At 36.0% G+C, this 24236-nt stretch overlaps 2 protein-coding genes across 10 annotated transcripts in view; one reads left to right on the top strand and one right to left on the bottom strand.

The window, feature by feature from the left end:
* The window catches only part of RALGPS1 (Ral GEF with PH domain and SH3 binding motif 1), a 142228-nt gene that overhangs the window by 62400 nt on the left and 55592 nt on the right, over positions 1-24236 (top strand). The window lies entirely within an intron of this gene.
* Positions 1178-23683, bottom strand: ANGPTL2 (angiopoietin like 2). Of its 3 annotated transcripts, none has more exons than XM_042786618.1 (6): positions 23188-23683; positions 16922-17236; positions 13462-14318; positions 3804-3997; positions 3305-3575; positions 1178-2812 (listed from the first exon to the last, which is right to left on the bottom strand). In XM_042786618.1, exons 3-6 carry the CDS (start codon positions 14267-14269, stop codon positions 2613-2615), a joined length of 1473 nt encoding a protein of 490 aa, XP_042642552.1. In that variant the 5' UTR covers positions 14270-14318; positions 16922-17236; positions 23188-23683; the 3' UTR covers positions 1178-2612. The 3 variants fall into 3 exon arrangements, with proteins under 3 accessions (XP_042642552.1, XP_032838968.1, XP_009970218.1); XM_032983077.2 differs by having other exon boundaries at positions 17094-17236; XM_009971916.3 differs by lacking the exon at positions 16922-17236.

The following is a 24236-nucleotide window of genomic DNA, read 5'->3' as shown; positions in this document are numbered from 1 at the left end:
AGACCTTTCACAGTCTACAGTAGTGAAATGGTGGATCTAGTGCAAACTGAGTTCTGTTGTGTGAATTTGAAAAAAAAAAAAAAAAGGAATAGTAAAATATTGCAAATCTATGATTCTGCCAATATACTGTCAACCTGGACGTGGATTTAAAGCCTGTCATGAGTGTATACTATGGAGATGTATTTGTAGCCATATCTTCTTCTACAGAAAAGCACCTGTAATAGCTTTCCTAGAGAATGACCCGTTCTTGAGATCTGCACAATGGATACATGAAATTCTCTGCATTTCTTCACCAAGACAAGCACAAAAGTAGCACTTGGAAGAGTATGTTGAATTTGCTACCTTCATAAAGCTTCTGATGGTCCTTTTCATGCAACCTGTGAGTGTAGGGATGTAATGTTTGTCGTAACCTATGTTTTGAAAGTGGGCAAACACTCCAGGGTAGGTAGGTAGTAGTAGCATGAAGTTCTTATTTGTTTTTCTGCCCCTGTATCTGAGTCCATGGGTTATGTGTTGTGTTCTACCTGGATATGCTGTGGTAGCATGTTACCAAAGGAGCACAAGAAGAGGGTGAAGTGTGAACGTAACCTAAAGATGTTGCTATGCTGAAGTATTTTCAGGAAGTTTTGATTATTTAGTTACAGACATAAGTTGAATGTGCATACACACTGTGCATGTTGAAGAATTCTTAAGTGACTCTTCCAAGGTAGGCATCACTCTACTATGTGCGTTTTCTTCTGATAAAACTAGTGGTTAGTTATAGATGTCAGCAGGAATTTTACTGCCTTAACGCTACAACCCAAATTGTTAGAGCACAGTGGCCAGGCTCTAGAACCGGTAGATGTACTTACTATTTCTTACCTAAAACTTAATTGTTTTCCAGAGTCAATTAGGTAAACCGATAGAAGATAAAGCTTGAATACTCTTTGAAAATTTGGGAATTTTCATCTGACCTACAAAAAGTTCTTCCTGCTTGGGATGAGTGGAAATTCTGTATTTTTCTCAGCTGAAAATTACTTTGTTTTTGATGTTGTAATATTTAGACACTTCATACACGTTAATAGTAGTTGCATATCAGAGTTGATGTGAGCCATGAGGCAGAGTGGTGTGAACTTAAATGATTATCTGTTCTTTTCTGTGAGTAACCTGAATTAAAACAGGATGAAATCTGAACATGTCAAAATAACATTTGTTGCTTTATTAAAGGATTACAATATTACAGGGGTAATCTAATATATTAAAAACCCTACTTTGTTATACACAAAACATGCTACATCACACATCAGTTCAATGCACATCACACTGTTGTAGAGAAGTGATGAGGTAATAAGGGAAAAAGTGTGCAAGCACACACAATTGTACAGTATCTTACAGTCTTGCTGAAAAATATACCGAACTTCTAGAGACTTCTGCTCTCCCTCTTACATGCATTCTTTAACTTACACTTTTCATAGTAGTTTCTGTTTTGAAATGGGTGTTATAACAATCTGTTCTAGAAACCTACCTCAGAAGAATATTAGAATTATCCCAATCCGTATTTCATAGTTGTGACTGACCTCTAAATACAGATGAGTAAATCTATTTAATGATTTGACAGTAATATGTTATAATTGTGAAATATGGTAAATATAACTTTTCTTGGTTACAGGTAACTTCAGGTAACTTCTTTATATCATTTTCATCTACTGGCTAAGGATAGTAAATAGCTTATATATTGGTATCCATCATTTGCCTGCAAAGTTGGATAGTCCCTTTAATTTATATCCAGCCATTTCTGATTACAGAGGCTACACAGCAGGTAATGACTGAAGTCGGGTACAAAATACTGTGACAGTTGTGTAGTATAACGTGTTAGCTATACAGCATGTTATATCTGTTGTAAATCATATGCAGGTAGCTACTTCACTTTGATAAGAAAAATCAATAGTGTTTTTAGTCTAAAATATTTTAATTGAATATGAATTCTAATTTATAGAGGCTGATGCTCAAAGTGAAGGGGAAAAACTGGATTTATCACAACAGTAATGGTTTGAGTATCTATGCTCAAAATCAAATTATATAGTACTAACTTTATTCATGGCATTTAACAAAGATTAAATCAGAATAATCACACTAATGTACATATACCAGCTACACAGTTCAAAGGATATGATTTCCTGTGTCAAATGATTGTTCATAATAATAATAATAATAAAACTCTTGCTGTACAGTTTGTAATATTTCCTGTATTTGAGAATATTTATACATAATATAGCATACAAAAATATTTAAATGTTGTGGCAGTATTTTTACCATCCAAACTTAATTTACAGGGAATAAAAACCAGAAAGTTTTATCTACAGTCCATCTAAACTGCCACTTCTAAAAGGCTTAATATAACTACTTTTAGTACCAAGAGGTGTTCTGAATGTTATGTCACTTCAGTTCCTTTTTTTTCTTCAGTGTTTTTTTACTGCAATGATTCTTGAAAATACAATATACAAGCCCTCGCATCTTAGCAATAAATGTACAATATCTTACATTCCTCTTTTCTGAAAAGATAATTCCAGGTAATAACATCATAGCTTTATGTGATTTTTAGAACAAGAAAGCAAATCAAGAGAAGAACTATTTCAGTGGAATGTGTTGGGGTTAGGTCTTATCATCATCACAACTTTTTTCAGTGAATATGATCCACCCCGGAATTCAGCCCAGTAAACACCATCCTGATACCGACTGCGGTAGTGTCCTCCACGATACCAGACTCCGTTAAGATTAGAATGAGCACATGCATTGTACCACCATCCTCCCTTCTGGTAATGAGCACAATTACCTGCAAAAGAGAAGTCCAATTCAGTCTTAGGAGTAAATGAAAAATCTTACAGCAAGCAAGCTAAGCACAAAACTTTTTTTTTTTTTTTTTTTAACTGTGTGTTTAACATGTAGATACCATGTGGTACAAGGTGAATTTTAGGTTTCTTCAGGAACCAGCTCTGTAGTTAGGTTCTACAGATACACTCAGTGTTACTCTCCCTTGCTGGAAAATTTGTTTGCATTACTGTCTCAAATCACCACCCCTGTGGCATATTTTACAGAAATTACAAATATTTCGGTGAGAGTTTTTATTTCAGTATTAGTACGTATAAGGGTTGACACATCAGTTTGTGTTTCCTAAGTTACTAATTGACAAATCTCTAAAAATGTAATTTCTTCTTTTTTGTGTATGACCTTTTGGTTTGGTTTGGTTTGTTTTTTTAAAGCAGGAAAAAAAGGAGGGGCAGGGGGGAAGGTAGAATAAGTAAGGCAACTGAAAGGGATCTTGTACCTGTATATACATCATGGTCCCGGTCCAGTGTGGTGAACTGTTTACCATTGTGCCAAGTGAAAGAATCGCCCGCATTGCCATTGTAGCGTCCCAATCTCAATTTGTAATACTCGCTTTCTGGCTCCAATCTGAAGCTTGCATACTCAGCAAATACTTTTCGACCTGACCAGTCTTCCATTGTTATGAGCAGTTTGTAGTTGCCTTGATTTGTTAACCAATAAATATTTTCTAATCCGAGCCAATATTCTCCATCTATATTACCAAATCCTTGCTGTAAAGGAAGCAAGAGAAGCTTGTTAATATTCTGCATCTGTTTTAGTGGTAAATTGGAGTGTATTGTCAAGTAGAAAACCACAGTAACTTATTTTATAGAGACTTCCTCTTCTGGAAGGGTAAACGCACAAGTTGGTCTCTAAGTAAGCTGTAAAATTACCCTTAACTTAACTTTTCCAATAATTTTTATACAGTAGAAAACATTAAACTGCTCACTTGTCCTAACCTTGTATGTCTCCCAGTTCCTGAAAAAGTTGACAGACCCATCCAGCCGTCTCTGAATGACTGTCCAGCCGCCAGGGTCATGCCGTTGATCACACCAGACCTGCATAAGCTGATTTGTGTTTTCTGGTTTTACAAGATAGATGGAGCTTGTATCATGGCCGTCCTCTAATGCTTGTAGACAGTCTCTCCAGGGCCCTGTGTCAAAACAGAAAGGCTCTGCATCAAAATGCAGTTGAGCATATCTTTAATGCACAGAGATATTTGAATTGGTAGCTTTTTACAGTAGATTTGCTTCTGCTGAATAGTTTGTTTGTTCTTCCTCTTACTGATGGTACAGTGAGTGTCCCCTAAGTGTTTCAAACAGATTAATTTGTTATAACTTTATTTCTGGAACATATTGCAATGAATTACTGATAAAGGTAGATATTTTTTTAAAAAAATGTATTTTATTTAAGACAGCTACACTTACAAGATTGATTGTATCTTCAAAGACTCCACAGATAAGTATTAATAATTTCCTTCAGAAAACAAAATGGTACATTTGACGTTGTTTCTGTCTTTGAGAAATTCAGCTTTTTAGATCCCTGAGAATGTCATGGACATTAACAATGGAACTGGCAACATAAATTAAGAATGTAGGTGTTACTGTCGTCACTTTAATAAATGATGACACAAAACAGAAATTAAGATTTGTAACATGGAATGCCCAATTATATAGCGAGAGCAATTGTAGATAAATTAGAAGACTTAAAATAGTTCACATTCACAGAAATTATAGATAATGCACTCATATTTTCAGAAAGAGAATGTATTTTTTTCTTGGAGTTTAGTAGAGTCCATAAAGAGCTTATTCTTTTTGAAAGTATCTTACATTCATGATTTTTAAAGACATTTTCTCTAATGGGAATAGTTAGATTCCATATTAATGAGTCCTGAGAAATTTATTTGTAAATGATTTAGGAGTCTGTGTTGATATCTGCACATAGACTCCCCCGGCTGCTTTGCTGCCTAAACGGAAGAGTGAAGTCAAAAATAATCCTCAGGATTACAGATTGGAAAGCCTTGATTGATTTATTATTTATTTATTTTCTCCACACACTGAAGGAGGAAGGCCTGTCAGATCTTCTCGTGAGGAGTCTTACAGAAGCATATGTTGCTATCAAGAGTAATTTCTCTTTTAAATTATTTAAGTTCATCTATCCTTTTTCATAATTTAGTGTCCAACACTGGCAGTAGCAGAGCAACCTTTGTACTCTGTAAATGAGTTAGTAATAAATTATTTTTATAGAAACAACCTCAGTGTTTTGGGGGATTGGGGTTTTTCAGCCTTTTTAACTAGTTAATCGAAAAGGCAATGTGCCAAGAAGCAATCCAAGTTTTTGGTCTGTGGCCATGCTGTGTTGTTCCTGTTTCCTTAGTCATATTCACAGACTGTAGCTAGAGTGCCGCTTCTAATCCCCTTCTCCATTTCGGTTGTGGTTAACCAGATTTCTGGCAATTTAGATGTAAATGCAGTATTCTGTGACACAGTTGCATAGCTTATTATGAGAGGTGGAAGAAGACAACTGTAATGAATGCTGGTAACTTAAATTGCTCTTGTTTATTTGATCACAGTATGTACATAGTGGCACTTTATTAATAACAAAAAAGAACATGTCAGTTCAGAGTCAGTATCGAAGGAATTCCTAAAATAGTGAACCACAGATCTTTGATCATAAAATTAAATATATAGCAGTATATGTATGATGTAGTATTTACAGCTTTCTGATCTTGCAGTTTTTTTCTAGGCCACATGGCAACAGTGCTCTACTGTACATGATTCTTTTTTTTGGAAGTGCTTTAAGATGAAGATAAACTATTATAAATACTTCAAAGCAGAGTTTGATACTACTTTTTTATGACAGGTGTTTTTTTGTCAGATACCAACTTTCCAAGATTTTGGCTAAACTGTGTAGTATAGATTTGTCACCTGGCATCAGAAATTAAAGGGAAGGTACTGAAGATAACTGACTCCAGCACAGATCGCCATAAGAAAACCATAGTTAACTCTTCCTCATGGAAAAAATATTGAATAATTAAGGGATTTTTATGTTTTATTTATGTGAGGCTCGCTTTTTCTACTTTGTAGCAGTTTAAACACCATTAGTAAGAAACCTGTTTTGTGCTTTCTGGAAGTACATACAGACTGCATATCAAGCAGAACTCTGCATAGGCACTGAGCCCTTCAGATATCTCTAAAAGTGGTACAAAATTGGTATTGCAAAAACCAGGTTGATTCTTATTCAAGGTGATTGGATGATGATACATGATTCAGATTTGCACATCAAAGTGTCCCCTCAGTGAGTACTCATACTAAAATTAATTCAGATTTTCTACTGTTGCTTTAATTTCTCTCAGTATATCTTTCCCTATAAGCTTTGTCAGGCTTCTTATTCCTGATGTGTTAGAAATCAGATTATGCCTTTTATTCTTTTTGCAAATCATTCTTAAGATTTTAATGCGTCTTTATATTTAACCTGACAGAGAGTATGTCCTTTTCTTGTTTCCTGATTTGGACATGACTTTCGTGGTTTGAACAATGCTGTCTGTCTTATAATACTGCTCTTTTATCAAGCTGCTTAACCATGACAAGATTTCCTGGTCTTCTCAGTCTTTTTTTTTTGGATGGGTGGATAGTTCTGAATTTCCAGTAGGGTATCTTCAAATAGTCTCTATGGTACTTGAAAACATTTTACCTTTTCAGTTAACACTTTATGTACTGGTATTATAATATTCCACTATCTTGTATCATTTCAAGTTCCTCATAGCAAGATCTGATGTAACAGCCTAAAACCCCAGCTTTCTAGTTCTTTGATCTTTGTTGTTGTTGCTTGAGTGGTAATATTTGTTTAGAAGCATATATATGTTTGGCTTGGCCTCTCTATATATGTTGGCCTAATATTTCTGTGCCTGGTTTAAATGTTTTTCAGATTACATTTCAGCATTTCTTTAATTTTGTCCACTGTTCCTATCCAAAGATTTTACTTGATGATACAAAATCTGCATTGCTTCACCTAAAGGATATACCAGTTTAAACCATCAGCTTCATTAAGCCATAATTATCAGTATGAATATATATTGTCTGTCTTATGTATGTTGATTTTTTGTATACAAATGCTTTCTTTGACCATATAAAATTAGCATACACTGTATGTTAATACTGCGTTAACCTCAGCATTACTGTTTGATGTTTATTATTTAACTTTGGTTTTTTATAATGCAGCATGGAGTTAAAATGTTTACCTGCAAGTTTTATCTGGTAGAGTATAATAAACTGGTTCATCTTCATGTTTTTCTAGAAATAATGTTTTCTATAGCAGTTGCACAAGAAAACATAATTGGTACAACTGGCTAACTAAATGTTTTGTCTCAGAAAAAGAGATGTTTAGTTGTTGGGTAAGGATGATAAATCAAATTCATTGTTTTCAAGTTCAGCTTTCATTTGTCTTGTGTCTAGTCATCTTCCAGTGTTGCACTAGCAAATTTGGACAAAGCAGAATATTTTGATAAGCTATTCATGTAAGTCCATTTTGTACAGAAAATGTAGCAGTACTTCACATAATACTGTTTGTCGTGTTGCGTGTAGGATTCTACACTCATAAACTGCTTCAGATCTACTTGAATTATTGACACTGTGGGCTAGAATTTTTGATGTTCTAAAACCCACTGTAGATAAACTACATCATCTTTTTGTATTGGCATATTAAAACTTGTAGTTGTTAAGCATTAATACATGCAAAGTTGTTCGAGTTTGGTGTGTCATAGCTCTACATCCCACCCCAAACCTCTGGGTAATAACTCCAAGAAAGGAGTTGTTAGTGTCACAGCTAAACCATTTCATCCTGAAGTCTTCTTATTAGGCTTTTAGCTCTTTCAAGCAAGTCTAAACAGCAGTGTTCCTAAATAGGACTATAGAAGTTTTACTTGAGATTCATCTTTTGCTTAGTAGACTGGAGTAAAATACAGTTGTAGTTATTTTGAACAATCTCTGGTGTTGACGTGAGGTGACTTTACTGGCTAATTACTGATTTATTATTTATTTATTTAATATTTTCCTGTAGAATTTCAGTGTTGTGTACATGGTCAGTATTTTACAGGAAGAATTAAACTTACCAAACCTATTATTTTGGGCATGAGTGGGAAAAAAGAATGCATAAATAAGAATGTGAAGTAGATGATTTAGGATAAAATCATAAATTCTTCTACTCAGAATCAAACCCAAGTATTTTTTTACATTTTCCTTTATTCTTGCAAAGAACCAGCAACAGGAACACTGGGGTGGTTTTTATGCCTTATAAAGTAAAGCTTTCTGGGAAATGCATGGATCAAAGCATGATGCTAGTCCTTGCAGAGAAATTAACTTGTCTATTATGAAGTGTGTATCTCTAAAATTACTTTATAACCAGTGATGATGCCCACATTTTACAATGCATTCTTTCAGTTTCTTTTCTCTAGAACATTTTTCTATGAGACTGGGGTTCATTAATTTACCTACATCACGTTTTTATGATTTACTGCCAGTGTTGTTATGCAGTCATCAGCTTTTATCACCTTAGAAGCAATAGACTATAATGTCTCTGAAATGTCCAACGCTTCAAATATTCCTAATAAATTTTTAACGAGATGCTGTTCTTCTATGCCTTGCCTCTCAAATACAGCACGTTATTTTTTGTTTTTTGCCTAGTTGTTTTGGCTTACCTTTGTGAATATGGATAAAATACTCAGTTATACATTTAAATCACACTACACAGTAAATTATAATAGCAAAGGCACTTCAGATGTGACAGAGGAGTACTTGTAAATGACTGTCTTGTTTTAGATCATAATGTTTTGTTCTGAAGTACCTTTCTCTGAGTGTAGGCATAGGGGTCCAGTATCCTGGTACTGTATAAAGTCATTACAGAAAGGGTCACTGCTCTGAAGATTCTAAATTACAAGTAACTTATAAAGTAGACTGTTTTAAAAATATTCATGTAAAAAAAAGATGAGGACTTTATTTTATTGTAAGTGATGTCTATGGAACCCTCCGTAAGTTGGTTAAATTAATTTCTGTGGCAGTTCTTATGCTCTCCAACTCAGATTCCTGGTTTTTGACTGAGGTGGATGTGACTGTGCCAGTCATATTGGTTGGCAAAAAAAATTGTGTAATTGAGCAATTGTGTAAACTTCCTCTATAGTGCATGTGCTGATGTTAGGATAAAAGTTTTTTTTACTAGATCTGTCTGATAATTAGTGTTTTTACAATAATAAAATATAAATCTTCCTTCTGAAATATTAGCATGCTTTACAAACAAGGGTCTTCTTATCTTCCCTTGAAAAAGTGAGAGCATCCTGACTTACAGATAGGTAGTTTTGATAAAATTGCCTCTAGGAAGTCAAGTAGACCTCTGAGGAGTACGTGTTCACAGGCACAAACACATCTGACTACAAAAATACTTCTACAGTATTGGATGTATAGCATGGAGACACAGCTGTATAATGAAGAGACCACACATTTATGTTACATAAACACCAGAACAGGTTTTGATAACTGTTTGTGTGAGATGTGTTGTATTGCTTTGGACTCGCACTTATCTGTGCAAAGTTGAAGAACGTGAAATAAGTTTTTAAAATTGTATCTGTAATTTTGCTAACCCAAACCACATGATTATTCTTCCCAACCCTGTCTTTTTGTCTTGCATCTCTTTAATTTCTGTCTTCCACAGTCATTAATTCTGTTTGGATTCTGAGAAAATTTCTCTAATCATACTTTATTTCTTGACCTTAATTTGAACAGTTAAATTGTACAAAACAAAATATTTTCTCAATATTTTTTTTTAAAATGTGTAATTAAAAAAAAAAAAAATAGGAGGGAGCTAGGATTATCACAGAAGATTACCATAGTATTGGAGAGGTTTGGGTTGGAAAGGACCTTAAAAGGTTATCTAGCCCGACCCCCCTGCAATGAGCAGCGACATCTTCAACTAGACCAGGTCGCTCAAAGGCCTGTCCAGCCTGATCCTGAATGTTTCCAGGGATGGGGCATCTACCACTTCTCTGCACAACCTGTGCCAGTGTTTCATCACAAAAAATTTCTTCCTACCTACTCTGAATCTACCCTCTTATAGTTTACAGCCATTATGCCTTGTCCTGTTGCTACAGGCAATGAAAAAGTCTGTCCCCATCTTTCTGGAAAGACCCCTTTAATACTGGAAGGCTGCAATAAGGTCTTCCCAGAGCCGCCTGTTCTCCAGGTTGAACAACTCTCTCAGCCATTCTTGATAGAGGTGTTACAGCCCTCTGATCATTTTTCTGGCCTTCCTCTGGACCCAATCCAACAGGTCCATGTAATGGCTCTTATGAATTAGAGATTCCCTTAATTCTGCTCTGCACTGATATTTTCACACTGCACAATGTTTTACAGAAATGACATATCATATTTCAAGCTCTTATGTCTTATGGATTTGATGAGACTCCATGAAGCACTATGTATGATTACTGAGAACTGGAGGCTTGAATCAATGTAGCTTTTAATTAATTTAAAATCATTAATACAAACGAAAAGGAAATATGAGCTTTGTTTTAAAGCAGTGAAATAACTTGTCTCACTTTCTGTGCAGTTTTTGTGCATAATTAACTTAAATGTTTGGGTTTTGACACTCATTGCCTGCCTCTTCCAGTGAGTTACCAACTTCCAACTATATGTTGGGAGAAGAACACAACAGATAAAAAATACATAGCAAGTTTCTGAAATTTTTAGGGATAGGTTCTTCATATATGCCTAAAATAGAGAAGGCAAAAACCATTCAATATATTACATTTGAACCTAGTAACTAGGGAAGAACTGATTGAAAATGTGAAATGCAAAGTAGTGCAGGTGATCTTGACTGTGAAATAATGGAGGCCACAATTCTTACAAAAGCGAAAAGCAAAACAAATTTAACTTAAATGTAACAGATGTCAGCAAATTCAGAGAGTGTGCAGAGAAAATCCTTTAGACAATTAGTCCAAGCGAAGAGTTTACAAGTTAAAAAGTCTCTGATGACATTGCAATGGATATTGCTGTTGTAGAAGGCAGCTAGCGAAAATGGTAAGAAATTGGCCAAACCATGACCTTTCAGCTCATACTAAGCAGATGCCAGCTCAAAGTATAAGGCATGGCTGGTTGGTTGTGGGTTTTGTTTGTTTGTTTTTAACAAAACAACCACAAATGCCCCCCTCAAAAAACAAGCGTGCACAAAACGCACAAAATCAAAGAAAGCTACTGAGAATAGTAAGACTGCAGTAAGTCTATGATCAAGGGAAAATATTGGTCTGCTACTTTGTGAGGAAGAGAGCTGTCAACAGAATAAACTGAGAAGGCATTTAGTATTTTTCTTCCATTTTTCTTCAGTTTACATTGAGCAGGTTGGATACAATCAGATGGTTAGTACAACCAGGAGCTTTGGCAAAGGTTGAGAACTCAGAGTCACAGTACAGAAAGGATTGGATAAATGATAGATGGATTTTTTCCAGTGGCTGAGCAGTTGTGGTGGCTGTGGTTATTTGTTTTGTGAGGTGTTGGTTGTAGGTAAGGGGGTGGTAGTGTGGGGGGGTGTTTTTGTGGGTTTTTCCTAGTTCATTTCCAACACCTCGCTGAAGCATCATTTACAGCGTTAATTGTGGCGAGGGATTTTGTTTGAGATGTGCTGTGCGAGTGGAGAACATTCTAGTGGACGCAGAAAAGGTATTAAATGTTTCTTGCCCAAAAAGAAAGGTGGGAAGAGGTGAGGACAATACTCTGGAAATAAAAGGTTAAATAGCTTAACTTGAGTTGTTGGAAATTTGCTTGAACATATCAAACTGCTGCAAAGCAGAAAAACAATATAGAAATTAATATTATAATGGATTTGTGCAGAAGAAATGTGAAACTTCTTTTTCTGGTAAGTTGTGTAGATAAGGGAGAAGTAGCAGATGTCAAATCTTAGAATCGTGAGCTTTGCAAGGGAGCTCTGGAGATGAACATGAAGAATAGCTGGATAAGCAGCACTTCCTCAGGCGAGGATCTAGGGGTTCTACAGGGTTGCAAGGTGGTCGTGAGTCAATGTGCATGTGTCCTTTGCAAAAAAGGAAAATACTTTATGAGGACAGATTTACAAAAGTACTGTGCACATGAAGTAATTTTTCTGTTCTGTTGTGTGATGGTGAAGTCTCAGCCACAGTTTCGGTACTTAAAAGCACAAAGAGGATGTGGACCAATTAATGAGTTTTCAAAAGAGCGTAGCAGGAAGGGGAAAGGTCTTAACAGAATGCTTGAAGAATATTTCACTTACAGAAAGATAGGAAATAGTGTACTAAGCTTGAACCTACTTTGAGATCAAAGTCAAAATGTAATTATTAAAGAGGTCATCTTGTGTATTGGTCCAAATAAATTGTAATAGACCTGATTATCTTTTTTTTTTTCATAGAACATTAAAATCATGTTATTTTTGGCTGACATTCTGCATGCCACAATGCAGGCTTTGGTGAGTTCATCTCTGACAACACGGTGAAATAACTGCTTTGTAGCAGAGTGTTTCAGAGACTGCTTTAGACTGAAACACCTGCTCAAGTTTCTTTCATTGTGGTTATTTCCATGGAAAAATAAGTCTGTGGTTTGTTTTTTTTGTTTTTTTTTTTTTTTTTTTAATGTGGCAATTGCATTATTTGGTAATTCTAAAGAGTTTGACAATGTCATGTGGAATATGTTGCAATATATTCTGAGTGCATTTCACATGCCTTACTCAATTTCAAGTCTTAGTTTCAGACATTTGTGGGTTTCCTATTTTTTTTCTGAAGCAAGTACATGTTGCCCACACGCTGAAGAACAGACTTCTCTTCTATGAGACACATAATACTTGAACTATTTTTTTGAAATATGTGGGACCATAGGTTAAACTGTATTCTTTACCTGTTATTTATCACATAGATCAACTGATCTCTAATGTGATTTCAGATGCCTCTAATCTTGCTTATAGAAGAACTCCTAAGATTCTTAAGACTCTTAGTGAGGGCTGTATAATATCACTTACTATTCCACCACTCGCTTTCCTTTGTTCCTGTCTTAGGGTGCAAGTGCCCTGTGTGAGGTACATAGCAGATACATCTTCCTTTTTGAGTTACACAAGCACAAAAATTACCACATGCTACATCAACAGAATTGTAATGACTTCATAAATGATTACACAAAAAATGTCAAACACCTTCAGATGTCATGAATTACAACAGTTCGGTCTCAGGCACAGGTAAATGAAATTTAGATGACTGACTGTTGATTAGTAAGATTTTTCTGCAGCTTCTTTATCTCATACATGTAATAAATGGTGGGTTTGTCTTGTCAAAGTAACATGAAAAAAATCTGTGGGACTAGTGTGTCTGAATCTGTTAAACATTCAGAATTAATTTTTTTGCTTTCTTTCTGTGCTTGTACTACAACATGTATATTAAAAATACATAAGATAGACAATGTCAGGTCTAAGAAATCTCACTTAGTACAAAACAATTCATTTGCATTTATCTTGCCAAATTAATGAGTTCTGTATGTATTTTTGATACTACAATTAAAATGTTGCACGCTGCATATTAGCATAAACTAATGTAGACATATCAATAATATTACTTACCAGATGGTTTATCAGTTGAAGTCGGAATGCTAGTAACTGCAGGCATGGTTGGTAAGGTAGGTGGCAGAACCTTTAAGTTCTGATCACTCTGAATCTCATTAGTAGATATCTGGTTAATAATGCGATTGTAATTAGGAGGCTGGTACACTTTATTTGGTGGCTGTGGAGTTTGTGGCAGTGGCTTTATGGATGGCATTCTTTGACAGTGTTCTTCCAGTTGGGCAATTATTATTGACTGATTATTGGCAATTGACATCAAATGTTGGTACTTGTGTTCTAAGTCTTTGTATTTGTTTGCAAGCTGCAACATATCTGCAGTTTGGTTCAAAATCTTATTCTCAAGTTGCGAAAGTTCTAAGGCGTTGTCACGTTTTCGGATAATTTCATGTAGTAACTGCATATAGAGTTGTGTGACACGAGAATTCATATTTCTGCTCTCTTTTCTTAAGAGTTTAACCTCATTAACAATCCCACCATCCACCTCTACCAGTTGCTGGAGAGTTTCTATTTGTCTCTTTTGTTTAAGAAGTTCATTGTTAAGTAACTGTAATTCTTGTTTGTTTACCCTGTTTTCAAGTAGAACTTCAGGCTCCTTAGAATTAACACAAATGGCACCTGTCACTCTCTGTTGAGGTACAATGAAGGTGTAAGTGCATTTGTCCTGGGTGTCACTGGAACGCTTATATCTGTTCATATAAATGAATTCTTGTTCTGTTTCCTCATCATTGCCTTCAAATTCCTGTGTTTTGCTTGCAGTAGCTCCCACAACAGCTATTAGCATTAGACAGATGAATCTTGTTGTCATCATGATCCTCTTGTTCTGATCAAATATTCTTCTGCAAAGAACTTTTTAAAATCTGTTTTAAAATAAATTTTACAGTAAGTAACAAATAGAAAATCAGTGCAAACTTACTGAAAATCTGTTCTAAAAATTACAAAATACTACATAGTAACTAGTATGCCTGTGTACAAATATTGTCCAGCATGAACTTCTGTTGGCTAAAGGGGATATCATGGGGAATAGTTGTATAATTCTATGGTCAGAACTGTAGTTACTAGTTGTTAGTTTATCTAGAGCCTGCCAAGTACCACAAGAAACTAAGTAAAAGATACCAGGATTTGAGGAGTCCTTTCTTCCAGGCAAGTACCAGAAAAGTTTCCAAGATTGATATTTTCATTTAAATATGAACTATATTTTAATTTCTTACAGTTATAAGTACAACCTTTACATATAAACAGAATGTAATTTAATATGTGCCATTAAAAGTCCTAAAAATATCAAATAGCTCATTTGCAATATTTTATAACTGCATAAGTATTGCAGGAGATAGAGCTAAGGTGAAATATAACAATTTTAGTCAGCAGTACTGAACCTCATAGCTTAACCAAAAAAAAAAAAAAAAAAAAAAAAAAAAAGGAAAAACTTACTCTACATTAGTACTTAATAATTATAAATTTAAAACTCTACTGTCCAAATATAATAGGCAATAAAATCTGTTGGTCCTCCAGACTAGCAGAATTTACAACTAAAATATTTATTGTGACTCTCACTGGAGACTTGGTCTTTACACTCAGATTGGTCATTTCACTTCATAGTCTGTCCTTGAAAGGGGAAAAACACATGTGCATGGTGGACAAAGATGACCCCCAGCTATTAGAATTAGCTGGTAGTGTTTACTGACATGCTGCAACAGTACCCATCTGGTGAAATTATGCTAACTTAGTTCTTGGAACAAATTCATATTCAAGGTGAAAAATAGAGGCCATCACAATCTCTTAAAAAATAAGTCTAAAAAATAAGTTATAGGCAACAGTAATCTTGGAAACTTGAGCTTAGCATTGTCACTACTGCCAGGAATGCCCTTGTCACAAACCACTCTCTTATCAGCTGCTTGAACAGGACTTTGATATCGTGTGTTTCTAACAGCTTTTTGTTGTTGAATTTTAATAGGTGTGTATATGTATAACCTAGTTTAGGGGGGAAAAATGCAGTGTGGGCCTTTTTCAGTATATAAAAGCCAGCTTGATACTTTTTAAAACCAAGGTACTGTTACCATCAGATTTTTCTTTGCTTGTAAAACATTTCACACAGAATAACCATTCACTGTTTAAATAACTGTCACCTTACTGCTTGGTTATCTTTACTACAGTGAAATGTTTTAAATGACATGAAATGATGGTAGTAACAGCTGTGAGAAACTGGAATGAGTCCAGCTGAGCGCACCCAACATGGATAGCTAAAGGCTGGCAGACATGATATATGAGGAGCAGCAGAAAGAGCTAGGTTTGTTTAGGCTCCAGAAGAGAAGGTGAAGGAGACATCTTACTGCTGTCCCTAACTACTTAATGGGTGTTTGAAGAGAAGATGGATTCTTCTTTGGAAGTGCCCAGTGAAAGTATAATGGTCAATGGATACAAACTTGCTTCAGGAAAAATTAATTTAGGGTTTTAGGAAAAAGTTTCCCAATGAAGGTGACCAAGGACTGAAGCAGTCACCCAAAGAGGTGGTGAAATCTCCATTCCTGGAAATATGTAAAGTTTTGATTTAAGCAAGGCTCTGAGCAGCCTGATTGAATGTTAAAATCAGTCTTGCTTTGTAGGACAAAGGTGAGGTCCCATCCAATCTGAATTGTTGTATGATTCTAGGCAGTTGGTGACTTTTTAAGAAAGATTTTTTTTTTTTGTGTTTCAAGATAATGATGGATATGCGTGCTTAAATGATTATTCCTACTGAGAAGAGATATGGTTGTCAGTCATACACATTTTTCTCTTCTTTTGAAATAAAACATAGAAGTTTCTGTAAATGCTTCTCTAAATGATTCAAACAAAAGTGACCAGGACTTGATCCTCCTTAAAGTTTTTGGATATACATTTTTGCCTCAGTTCCTTATTTGGAATAAACTCATTTCCATTTTGCAAATGGAAAGGAATTGTGCTTTACAGAACTTGTCAAAAATCTTGGAAACATGTCAGATAAAAGTTTGGAGTTTAACAGTTTTTGTAAGTAAAGGAATGTTATTTGGAGCCCTGGAAAACAGGGAACATAAATTCACCCCAGACAGCTTTAACTTGCATAATCAGCATTTGCACAGCAGGTCACACTTGGAATCCTGGCAGTTTTCCAGGCCTTGTATTTCTGCACATATGGACTGGTTCTGCAAATGTCTTGCCTATAGGTGTAAAATGGGTTTTACTTCACTGTGTGAATTATCTTTTTTTTCCCCCTCAAAAACTCTAATTATTGTGACCACTGAAAAGAAACTAATTTTTATCTCGGCGCTCACTTGTGTCATTGTTACAGCATCTCATGACTTTAATAGAGCACAGGATTTGGCGTGCACATTCTTTTCCAGGCTGAAGAAATACAGAGCAATATATAACAGTTTGATTTTTATCCATTTTTTTTTTTAAGAATTAAGAAAGAAATGGAACAGAGTTCATCAGCCTCATCTTAACATACCAGTTCAAACATCTTTCAAAATAGAATAGAATAGACTATTTCAGTTGGAAGGGACCTTAAAACAATCATCTAGTCCAACTGCCTGACCAATTCAGGGCTGACCAAGTTAAAGCATGTTAAGGGCATCGTCCAATTGCCTCTTAAACGCTGACAGGCATGGGGCATCGACCACCTCTCCAGGAAGCCCATTCCAGTGTTTGGCCACTGTTTGCAGAAGGTAAGCCATCAGTGAATGACATCAGCATGATTAGACCGTGCTGAAATGCTTCTCTCTCATGATCTTGCCTGCATGTCACCTTTTCTAATGTGTTCCTCCTATAAGAAAAAACATTGGAAGGAAAAGTACATTGGTAAGAGAATGTTCCTGTACGAAAAGAAACAAGAACCTTACTGTCTTCAGATGTTCTTCCTGAAGACTCAGTTTATGAAGTGATCTTTTAAGTTTTTGACTGTTCTTGTTCAGTTTATAAACAAAACAAAACAAAGTGTTCAGAATGAGGCCTATTTGTTGCATATTGTGATGGACGACATAACATAAACAGCATTTCTTCTTTTCTGCAGTTGGATTCAAATAAAGTTCATAACCAATATGCTTGTTTGAACTACTCTGATTAATCTTTCAGGGACAGAAAAAGCTTGCTGGAGGAAGTGGGGAGGGAAGCCAGAGAAACTATTTTAAGGAAGGATTTAATGCTTTTTATATCTTCCCCTCCTTTTTTAGTAGGAGAACATCAGATTCTTAGGACATCAGAATTCCATCCCATGGGAGAGGAAGATCTTACTTATTTGATATCTAGCACACTAGCTCTCAGTTTTCTTCTCTTGTGCCTATGCCAAGTAATTGCTCACACTCCTTGTACTTAACTAGTGTTGTTGCTTGCTGATCACTCAGTTCTTCTGTTTCTCTGGATCTGCACCCTTCTTTCCCTCTCCCAGTAGCCTTTTTGCAGTGGACTGAGACCAAACTATATTCCTGGGCCATATTTATCCCCAGTGCAGAATTCCACTTAGGTAGCTGTAGACTTTTCAACCTCACCATTACACAAATCTACATTATGTAAAAGCATGCTCGCAGGTTTGGTGCAAATTTTCTTAATTACTAGAAATATAGGATGTCTGTCTTTTATCCTTGTACACACTGACAAAGCTTCAACAAACAAGCATATGAGCAAAAAATGGAAGAAGTGAAAGAAGCACACTTTAAAAAAAAAGATCTGTGTCATTTTAATTAAAAATCAAATAGAACTTCTAATTAGAAATAGTGTGGAAGTTTAAAGTAATTTCATTTCTAGATTATAGCTGTTCAAGGCTTGTATACTTGTAAAAGCACTTTTCATGGGAATGGAGTTGGGACAAATTTTCCCTAGTGCATATGTGCCTAAAGTCAGTTTTGTGTCAGTTTCTCCGACTTGGCAGTATATATTAATTTATCCAGGCAAAAATTTTTTTTTTTTTTATATTTGTCCTTTGCCAGTATGACTGCGTCTGTGTAAAAACTTTTGGTGACACTGTTGTGTGGTTTGTAATCGTATTTTTCATATGCCTAGCCAGCATAAGCGCTTTGGTTAAAATTTCAGTTTGTAGACCAAATGTTGGCCTATCTGTATATTGAACAGGAAGTAGGTAATAAGTTGGATTGTTTGCTCATTCATTCAGCATTTCCTGTCCCTTAGGAAAAAGTAAATAAAATCTTTCTTCAGCTTTGCTTTGAAATATTTTTTTGTCCTGTACTCTATCATGCTTATATGGGACATTTTGTTAGTCAAAATATATTACCTTTTGAGTGTTATGAGTATCTTGAAATTCATATGTGGTATTTCAACAGGATTCAAGTATTTTACCATCTAAAATTATACAGGTGTTTCACATCCTATAGTTTAATCACTGTCATAATCCTGAAATGATAAAGGTAAAAATATTTCTACGTGCAAAGTATTACTGTTTGGCAAATTACTTTTTTTTTTAATCAGCTCGCCTTAAGAAAAAGCATTAAAGGTAGCAATGTCAGCACTATTGCCTTGGGTTGTTTCTTTTTTTTTGAAAGCTACTTAAAACAAAATAGATGTTGCATTGTGAATATTCCAACACGTATACCTTTTTTCATTACTTGTTGGTTCTACTGCTATGCTTCATTTGGATTTTTGTGTATGGAAGAGAACAAAGGTATGTCTCCATCAGATGAAAACTATGACTTGTACTAACATAATAAAGTACTATTAAGTTTATTTGAAAATCCTACCAGTAGCCTTTCAGTGCTATGGCTGTTTTTGTTGCATCAAATTTGCTCATATAATAGACATTTGCAGTATTACTCTGGAAAGGAAGGTGTTCATGAAAGCTGGAGTATATATTGTCAACACTGTTGCATCTAGATCTAAAGTGGTTTTATAATGTTGAGTCTTTCAGCCACTGAGAAATTGGCATCTTCTCTCTGGGAGTTTATACTATGTTCTTTTAACACCTGTACTTTTCAGTGTTCTGCAAAAAAAAAAAAAAAAAAAAAAGAGCTGAGACAGTAGGAAGACCACTGGATGGTGGCTGAGCACTGAAGTTTATTATCCTTTACTTGGGATTACAAGTCAGTTCAAGGAGGAAATGTTTTGACATTTAAGGAAGGCTATCACCTGTACTATAGCATTTTGGAGAAATACAAAAGCAAAATAATGATCTGTAAGTCTTCTGTGGAAAACTGTAACTAAGATAAATATGGAAAATAATTGCCTGGTTTTCACAACAGAATATATATTTTGTATCTTACATTGCATTGGTATGGGTTACTCCTACAGATAAGAAACATAGAAGAACCCATTAAGTAAAAGCAGAATTGCTTCTTGCTGCTGCTCTTGTTTTTCTATATATAGTAAACTGTTATTAAGCCAGACGACTGTAGGTATGAAAGTGTGATGCACTGAGTTATATAAATGCAGCTTTTGTACAAGTGATACGTGACAGTGTGTCTTGGAGACTGCTTTACAGAGAAGGCAATTTTATGTGCTAAAACTAGGATGTTACACAAGGAGATTTCTGGGGACTTCAGCAACTATTTGAATTGCAGTATTGTTGAATTTATTGCAAAGATAATCTAATTAAGAAAAAACATCACCAATTTGGTTTGAGGAGCTAATAAATCAGAACCTGGTATATGATGAAAGTAGCAGCAATTCTCACTTCAAAAAGTTAGAATAGATTTTTAGTGGCTTCTGTGTTGCAGCTCAGGAATTAAGGAGGCATTTTTAGTTGATGAGGCTTCAGTTATGACAATCATTGTAAACAAGGTGAAGAAGTAGGTTTCCTATGTGACTTTTTACACTTAAGTGGGAGTGCTCAGTAAGCTGTCAAAATAAAAAGCTTCTCCATGTAAGTCATTGTATCTTTGGGATAACAAATGTTGTTTTTACAAACTGCTAGCATTTTCTATCATTGTCACTCAACCTCCTTAAAAAGAGGCTCCCAGAGTATTACATCCCTTAGAACGTTAATTCCAGAATTTGGGGAGTTGTTTTTTATTATTTCACTCTATTTTCTGTATATGGTTTTATTTATGTGTCATATTTTCTTTTTTTTTTTTTTTTGATAATAGGTGACTTTCATGTCATTAAAGAGTGGATAGGCAAGGCCCAACACTCAAAATTTATTATGATTCTTGTAAAATTGTTCAGAATCAAGGGCTTATAGTCTAGAGTCTGGATCATTAGGAGTGTGTACAGGTCTAATATACCAGAATTGAATGCACCATCATTAAATTGATACTTCAGAGCCTTTTAGAAATACCCAGATATATAAGAAGGTTGAGATACGCGCTTTCTGCACAACGCTGGTATTTTCTGACATTTCCCTGTATGGTTGTTTTGACATAGAAGAAAAAAGTGCCAGTGATATCCTACATGCAGATGAGTTTGTTTTGTTGTGCTAAATCACACTGTTACAAAATGCAGTTCTATGGGTTAATCAGTTCTTGCTTGCTGGTCACATTTAATAAAATGAGGCTAGCATTCATTTAATGAGCTGGCTTTTCCTACATACCTTACATGCTGTGGTACCTTTCGTGCAGATTCTTCAAGCATTTAGACATATAAATGAAGGCACATTCACAAAAGGCATAGTGTTAGCTATTACACCATTCATTCTTAAAAAGTTAAACTATTCTATTTGATTGTGTATTCACACATAGTTTGATAATTGTTCTTTCTAAAGAAGAAACATTAAAAACTAGCAGCAAATCTTCACTGTTTCTTTGGATTATAAAAGCAAATGGAACAAGGGTGTCGAAAATATAAAATCCAACTATAAAAAGATCAGAGGGTTTGGTTTTGCTTTTTGTTAACAAACATTAGTTTTTGCTTCTGCAGAGTCCTTTGATAGTGTTTGTGGATTTACAGTTAGCTGGCATGTTCCAGGCACCAGGCCAGTAATATGATCTGGATTTCACAACACCGTTGTGATAAGATACATAAGCATGAACTTTCTGAAGCTGCTTTCTTTCTTACTCCCTGCTCCTATTCTCAAGCTCGTGCTCTGTTCTTACTCCTTCTCCCAAACATTCTCTTGCATTGAATTACATGAATCCATCCTCTCAGTTTTTCAGGTAGTCTTCATATTTAATGTGATTTATTAATTTTTGCTCTTCTCAAAGGAGAGGGACTTCCACTAGTGAAAGTCTTCTTTTAGAATTAACTCATGTAGTTTGATTTCTAGATAGAGTACTGCTGTGAAAAACCTGAATACTGATTTTTTTCAGTTTTGTAACAGGAAACAGCAATTCACAGTGAAAATACAGCACAGTAGTATGCATGCCACATGTATTAGGAAAAGCTTTAAAGTTTTGTTTGAAGTTTTAAAGTAAATATAATAGGGGATAGGGAAGGGCTGACACATAATAGCATGCAGTTTCAGTTAGGAAAACATGATGTAAAACTAAGTTGAAAAATTTAACTCCCAACATGGGGGGAATGAGCTTTGGTTTTTTTGCCACTAGTTACTTGATTCCACTGTAAGCAATGCCACACTGACAGACACCAATTAATTGCTTTAGATACTTTTATTTAAGTGCATTCCATACTCCGCTTTTCTGTCCACTTAAAATTGTGGTGGAATTTTGGTTCAAGCACTAGTTCCTTCTTAAAAGGAAATAGTTTTTTCACTGAGTGGATAACTAAAGCAACACTTCAGAATGAGAGTATTTTAATTAGCTCTGAGAACTTTTGTTTTGAAATACTATCAAGTGCTGCAAGAAACTTCAAAAGACTATGTATCTTTTGCTGCCCTGTAACTTTTTTCAAGTTTTGGCAAAAGATGGGTTTTTTAGTTACAAGAAGCATGAATTTTCTTTCTGGATTACCAAGAATTTTAGTCATGTTATTTGTGGATTGTTCTTTGTGCTTTACTAAAGTTCTGTCATAGAAGTGGAATGTAATTATTGAAAGAGAGTGCTGCTTTTGTTGTTGCTTTCCTTAACAGCGGCCTCACCTTATTTCACTTAATCCAATCACTACCAAAAAGTGCTCATACTGTGCTCACGTGTGTGTGCACTTTGTCCATAATAGCCCTTGAACAGATTCACATTTTAATAAATGTGACTCATTTTGCCCATGAAAAATACTAGTTAGATCATATAGTAAATATTTAATGCTTACACAAAGGTATTCACAAATGCTAGGTTCTTTTTTTAATTAAGTTTTTGCAAAGTCTTTGAAATACTTATTTTACAGACTCTATTATAAAGTTCCAGGAACTTTTATATCTCCTTGATCAGACATGAGTGTAAGAAAGACTGAATGGAGATTTCATAAGTTTTAATACAGGTAGTCCTTTATAAAGCTTATCATAGAAATTAGTATGTCCTATAAAGTTTTTTGAAAGGCATATGCATTTTCAGTGAGCTTGAGGAAGCATGAAGCCCTAAATTACATGCAGAATTAAGTAATATTATAAAAAAGATTTAATATTTGTGAAAATAATGGAGAGAAGGCTTTTCACAGCCTGGCATCATAAAATGTCTCAACTATCTTCATATTTTGGTGGGGATTTTTGGAGTGAGTTTGTTTTTAAAAAAGGAGGAGGGAAGAAAAAAAACAACAACAAAACAAACAAACAAAATCCAGGCTTGCTGCTTTATATTTGGGAGCAGTAATATCTTTGACAGGCTTACATTCTCTCATATGATAGTCTGGCTGGCTGGCTTTGCAAACCAGGCAGACTTTGGACCCTGGACATATAAAACCAGCTGCATACTTTAAACGCAATCCATCTGTACTTTCCATTCTTACCCTGTCTCCTTTGGCTTCGTTCTTCAGTCCTGAGTGTGCTTTCATCAAAAATTTTCAGAACAGCTCATCCACAGGAGTTGTGACATCTCACTTGGCTGACTGTGTCAGAAGCATGACTCCCCTGTAGTCTGCAGCTGAATAGCTGTATGCTGCGCTGCAGCTAGACAAGGCAAGAACTAGGGGATCTGCAAAACTCTTTCTCCGCTTTTCTTCTTGAAGATTTTTCACAGCTTGGCTGCCCAGGCTAAGCCACGCATCCGCGCTGCGCTGCTCTGGGGGCGCAGCCAGGCGTTCTTCTGGTGAAAGGGGAGAACTCGGCAATCCGGTGTTAGAGCTCGGAATCCATCATTTCACGCGAGGCTGAAGCAGCCTTATTTGAACTTCAGCTCCTTTGTGGTAGACTTACATCCTGGTAGCGAAAAGAAAGGGCCAGCCTGCCGCAAGCGGACAAGTTCTGGTTGGACAGACCTTCCTCCTCCTCCTCCCAGCACCGGGGCTCCACCAGCAACCGGCGCCCGCGGGCCCGCCCGCGCGCCGTGACCTCACGGCTGGCGGCGCGCGGCGGGGGCGGGCCCGCTCGCGGCGGGGCGGGGCGCGGTCCTGGGCGTTGGTGGCGCCGAGGGAAGCGTCCTTGTCGCGCGGCGCGAGCGCTTGCCCGTGGTGCCACCCGCGTGCTGGGCGGCCGCGGTGCTGCCGGAGCGGGGGCGCGTGAGGGTAACCCCAAACGCAGGCTGCTTGTCCGTGGTGTGTGGAAACGCTGATCGTTGGGAAGAAGCTCTGGAGACTGAGGAATGCGGGTCTGGTTTTTAGATGATATGAGCTGTTAGAATATGTAACTGCATAGGATTTGTCCCCAGAATGTCGGGGGTGGTGGGGGGCTACTTCCTGCTTAATAATATTTACACTGTGTGCTGTTTGTCATCACAGACACTGAAGTTGGCTCTACTAGTTTTTATTGACTGGACCTCTTTAATGTTAAAAGAGGGAAATAGACAGCTTTATTCAGAGTGGCGCTGATGCTCTCCATTTTTACTGCTTCCTAGGTTACT

Source organism: Tyto alba, unplaced genomic scaffold (genome assembly GCF_018691265.1).
Source record: "Tyto alba isolate M040663 unplaced genomic scaffold, T.alba_DEE_v4.0 Super-Scaffold_11, whole genome shotgun sequence".
Classification (NCBI taxonomy): Eukaryota; Metazoa; Chordata; class Aves; order Strigiformes; family Tytonidae; genus Tyto; species Tyto alba.
Note: the sequence above shows the minus strand (reverse complement) of the source record. Positions and strands in the feature narration are given on the sequence as shown.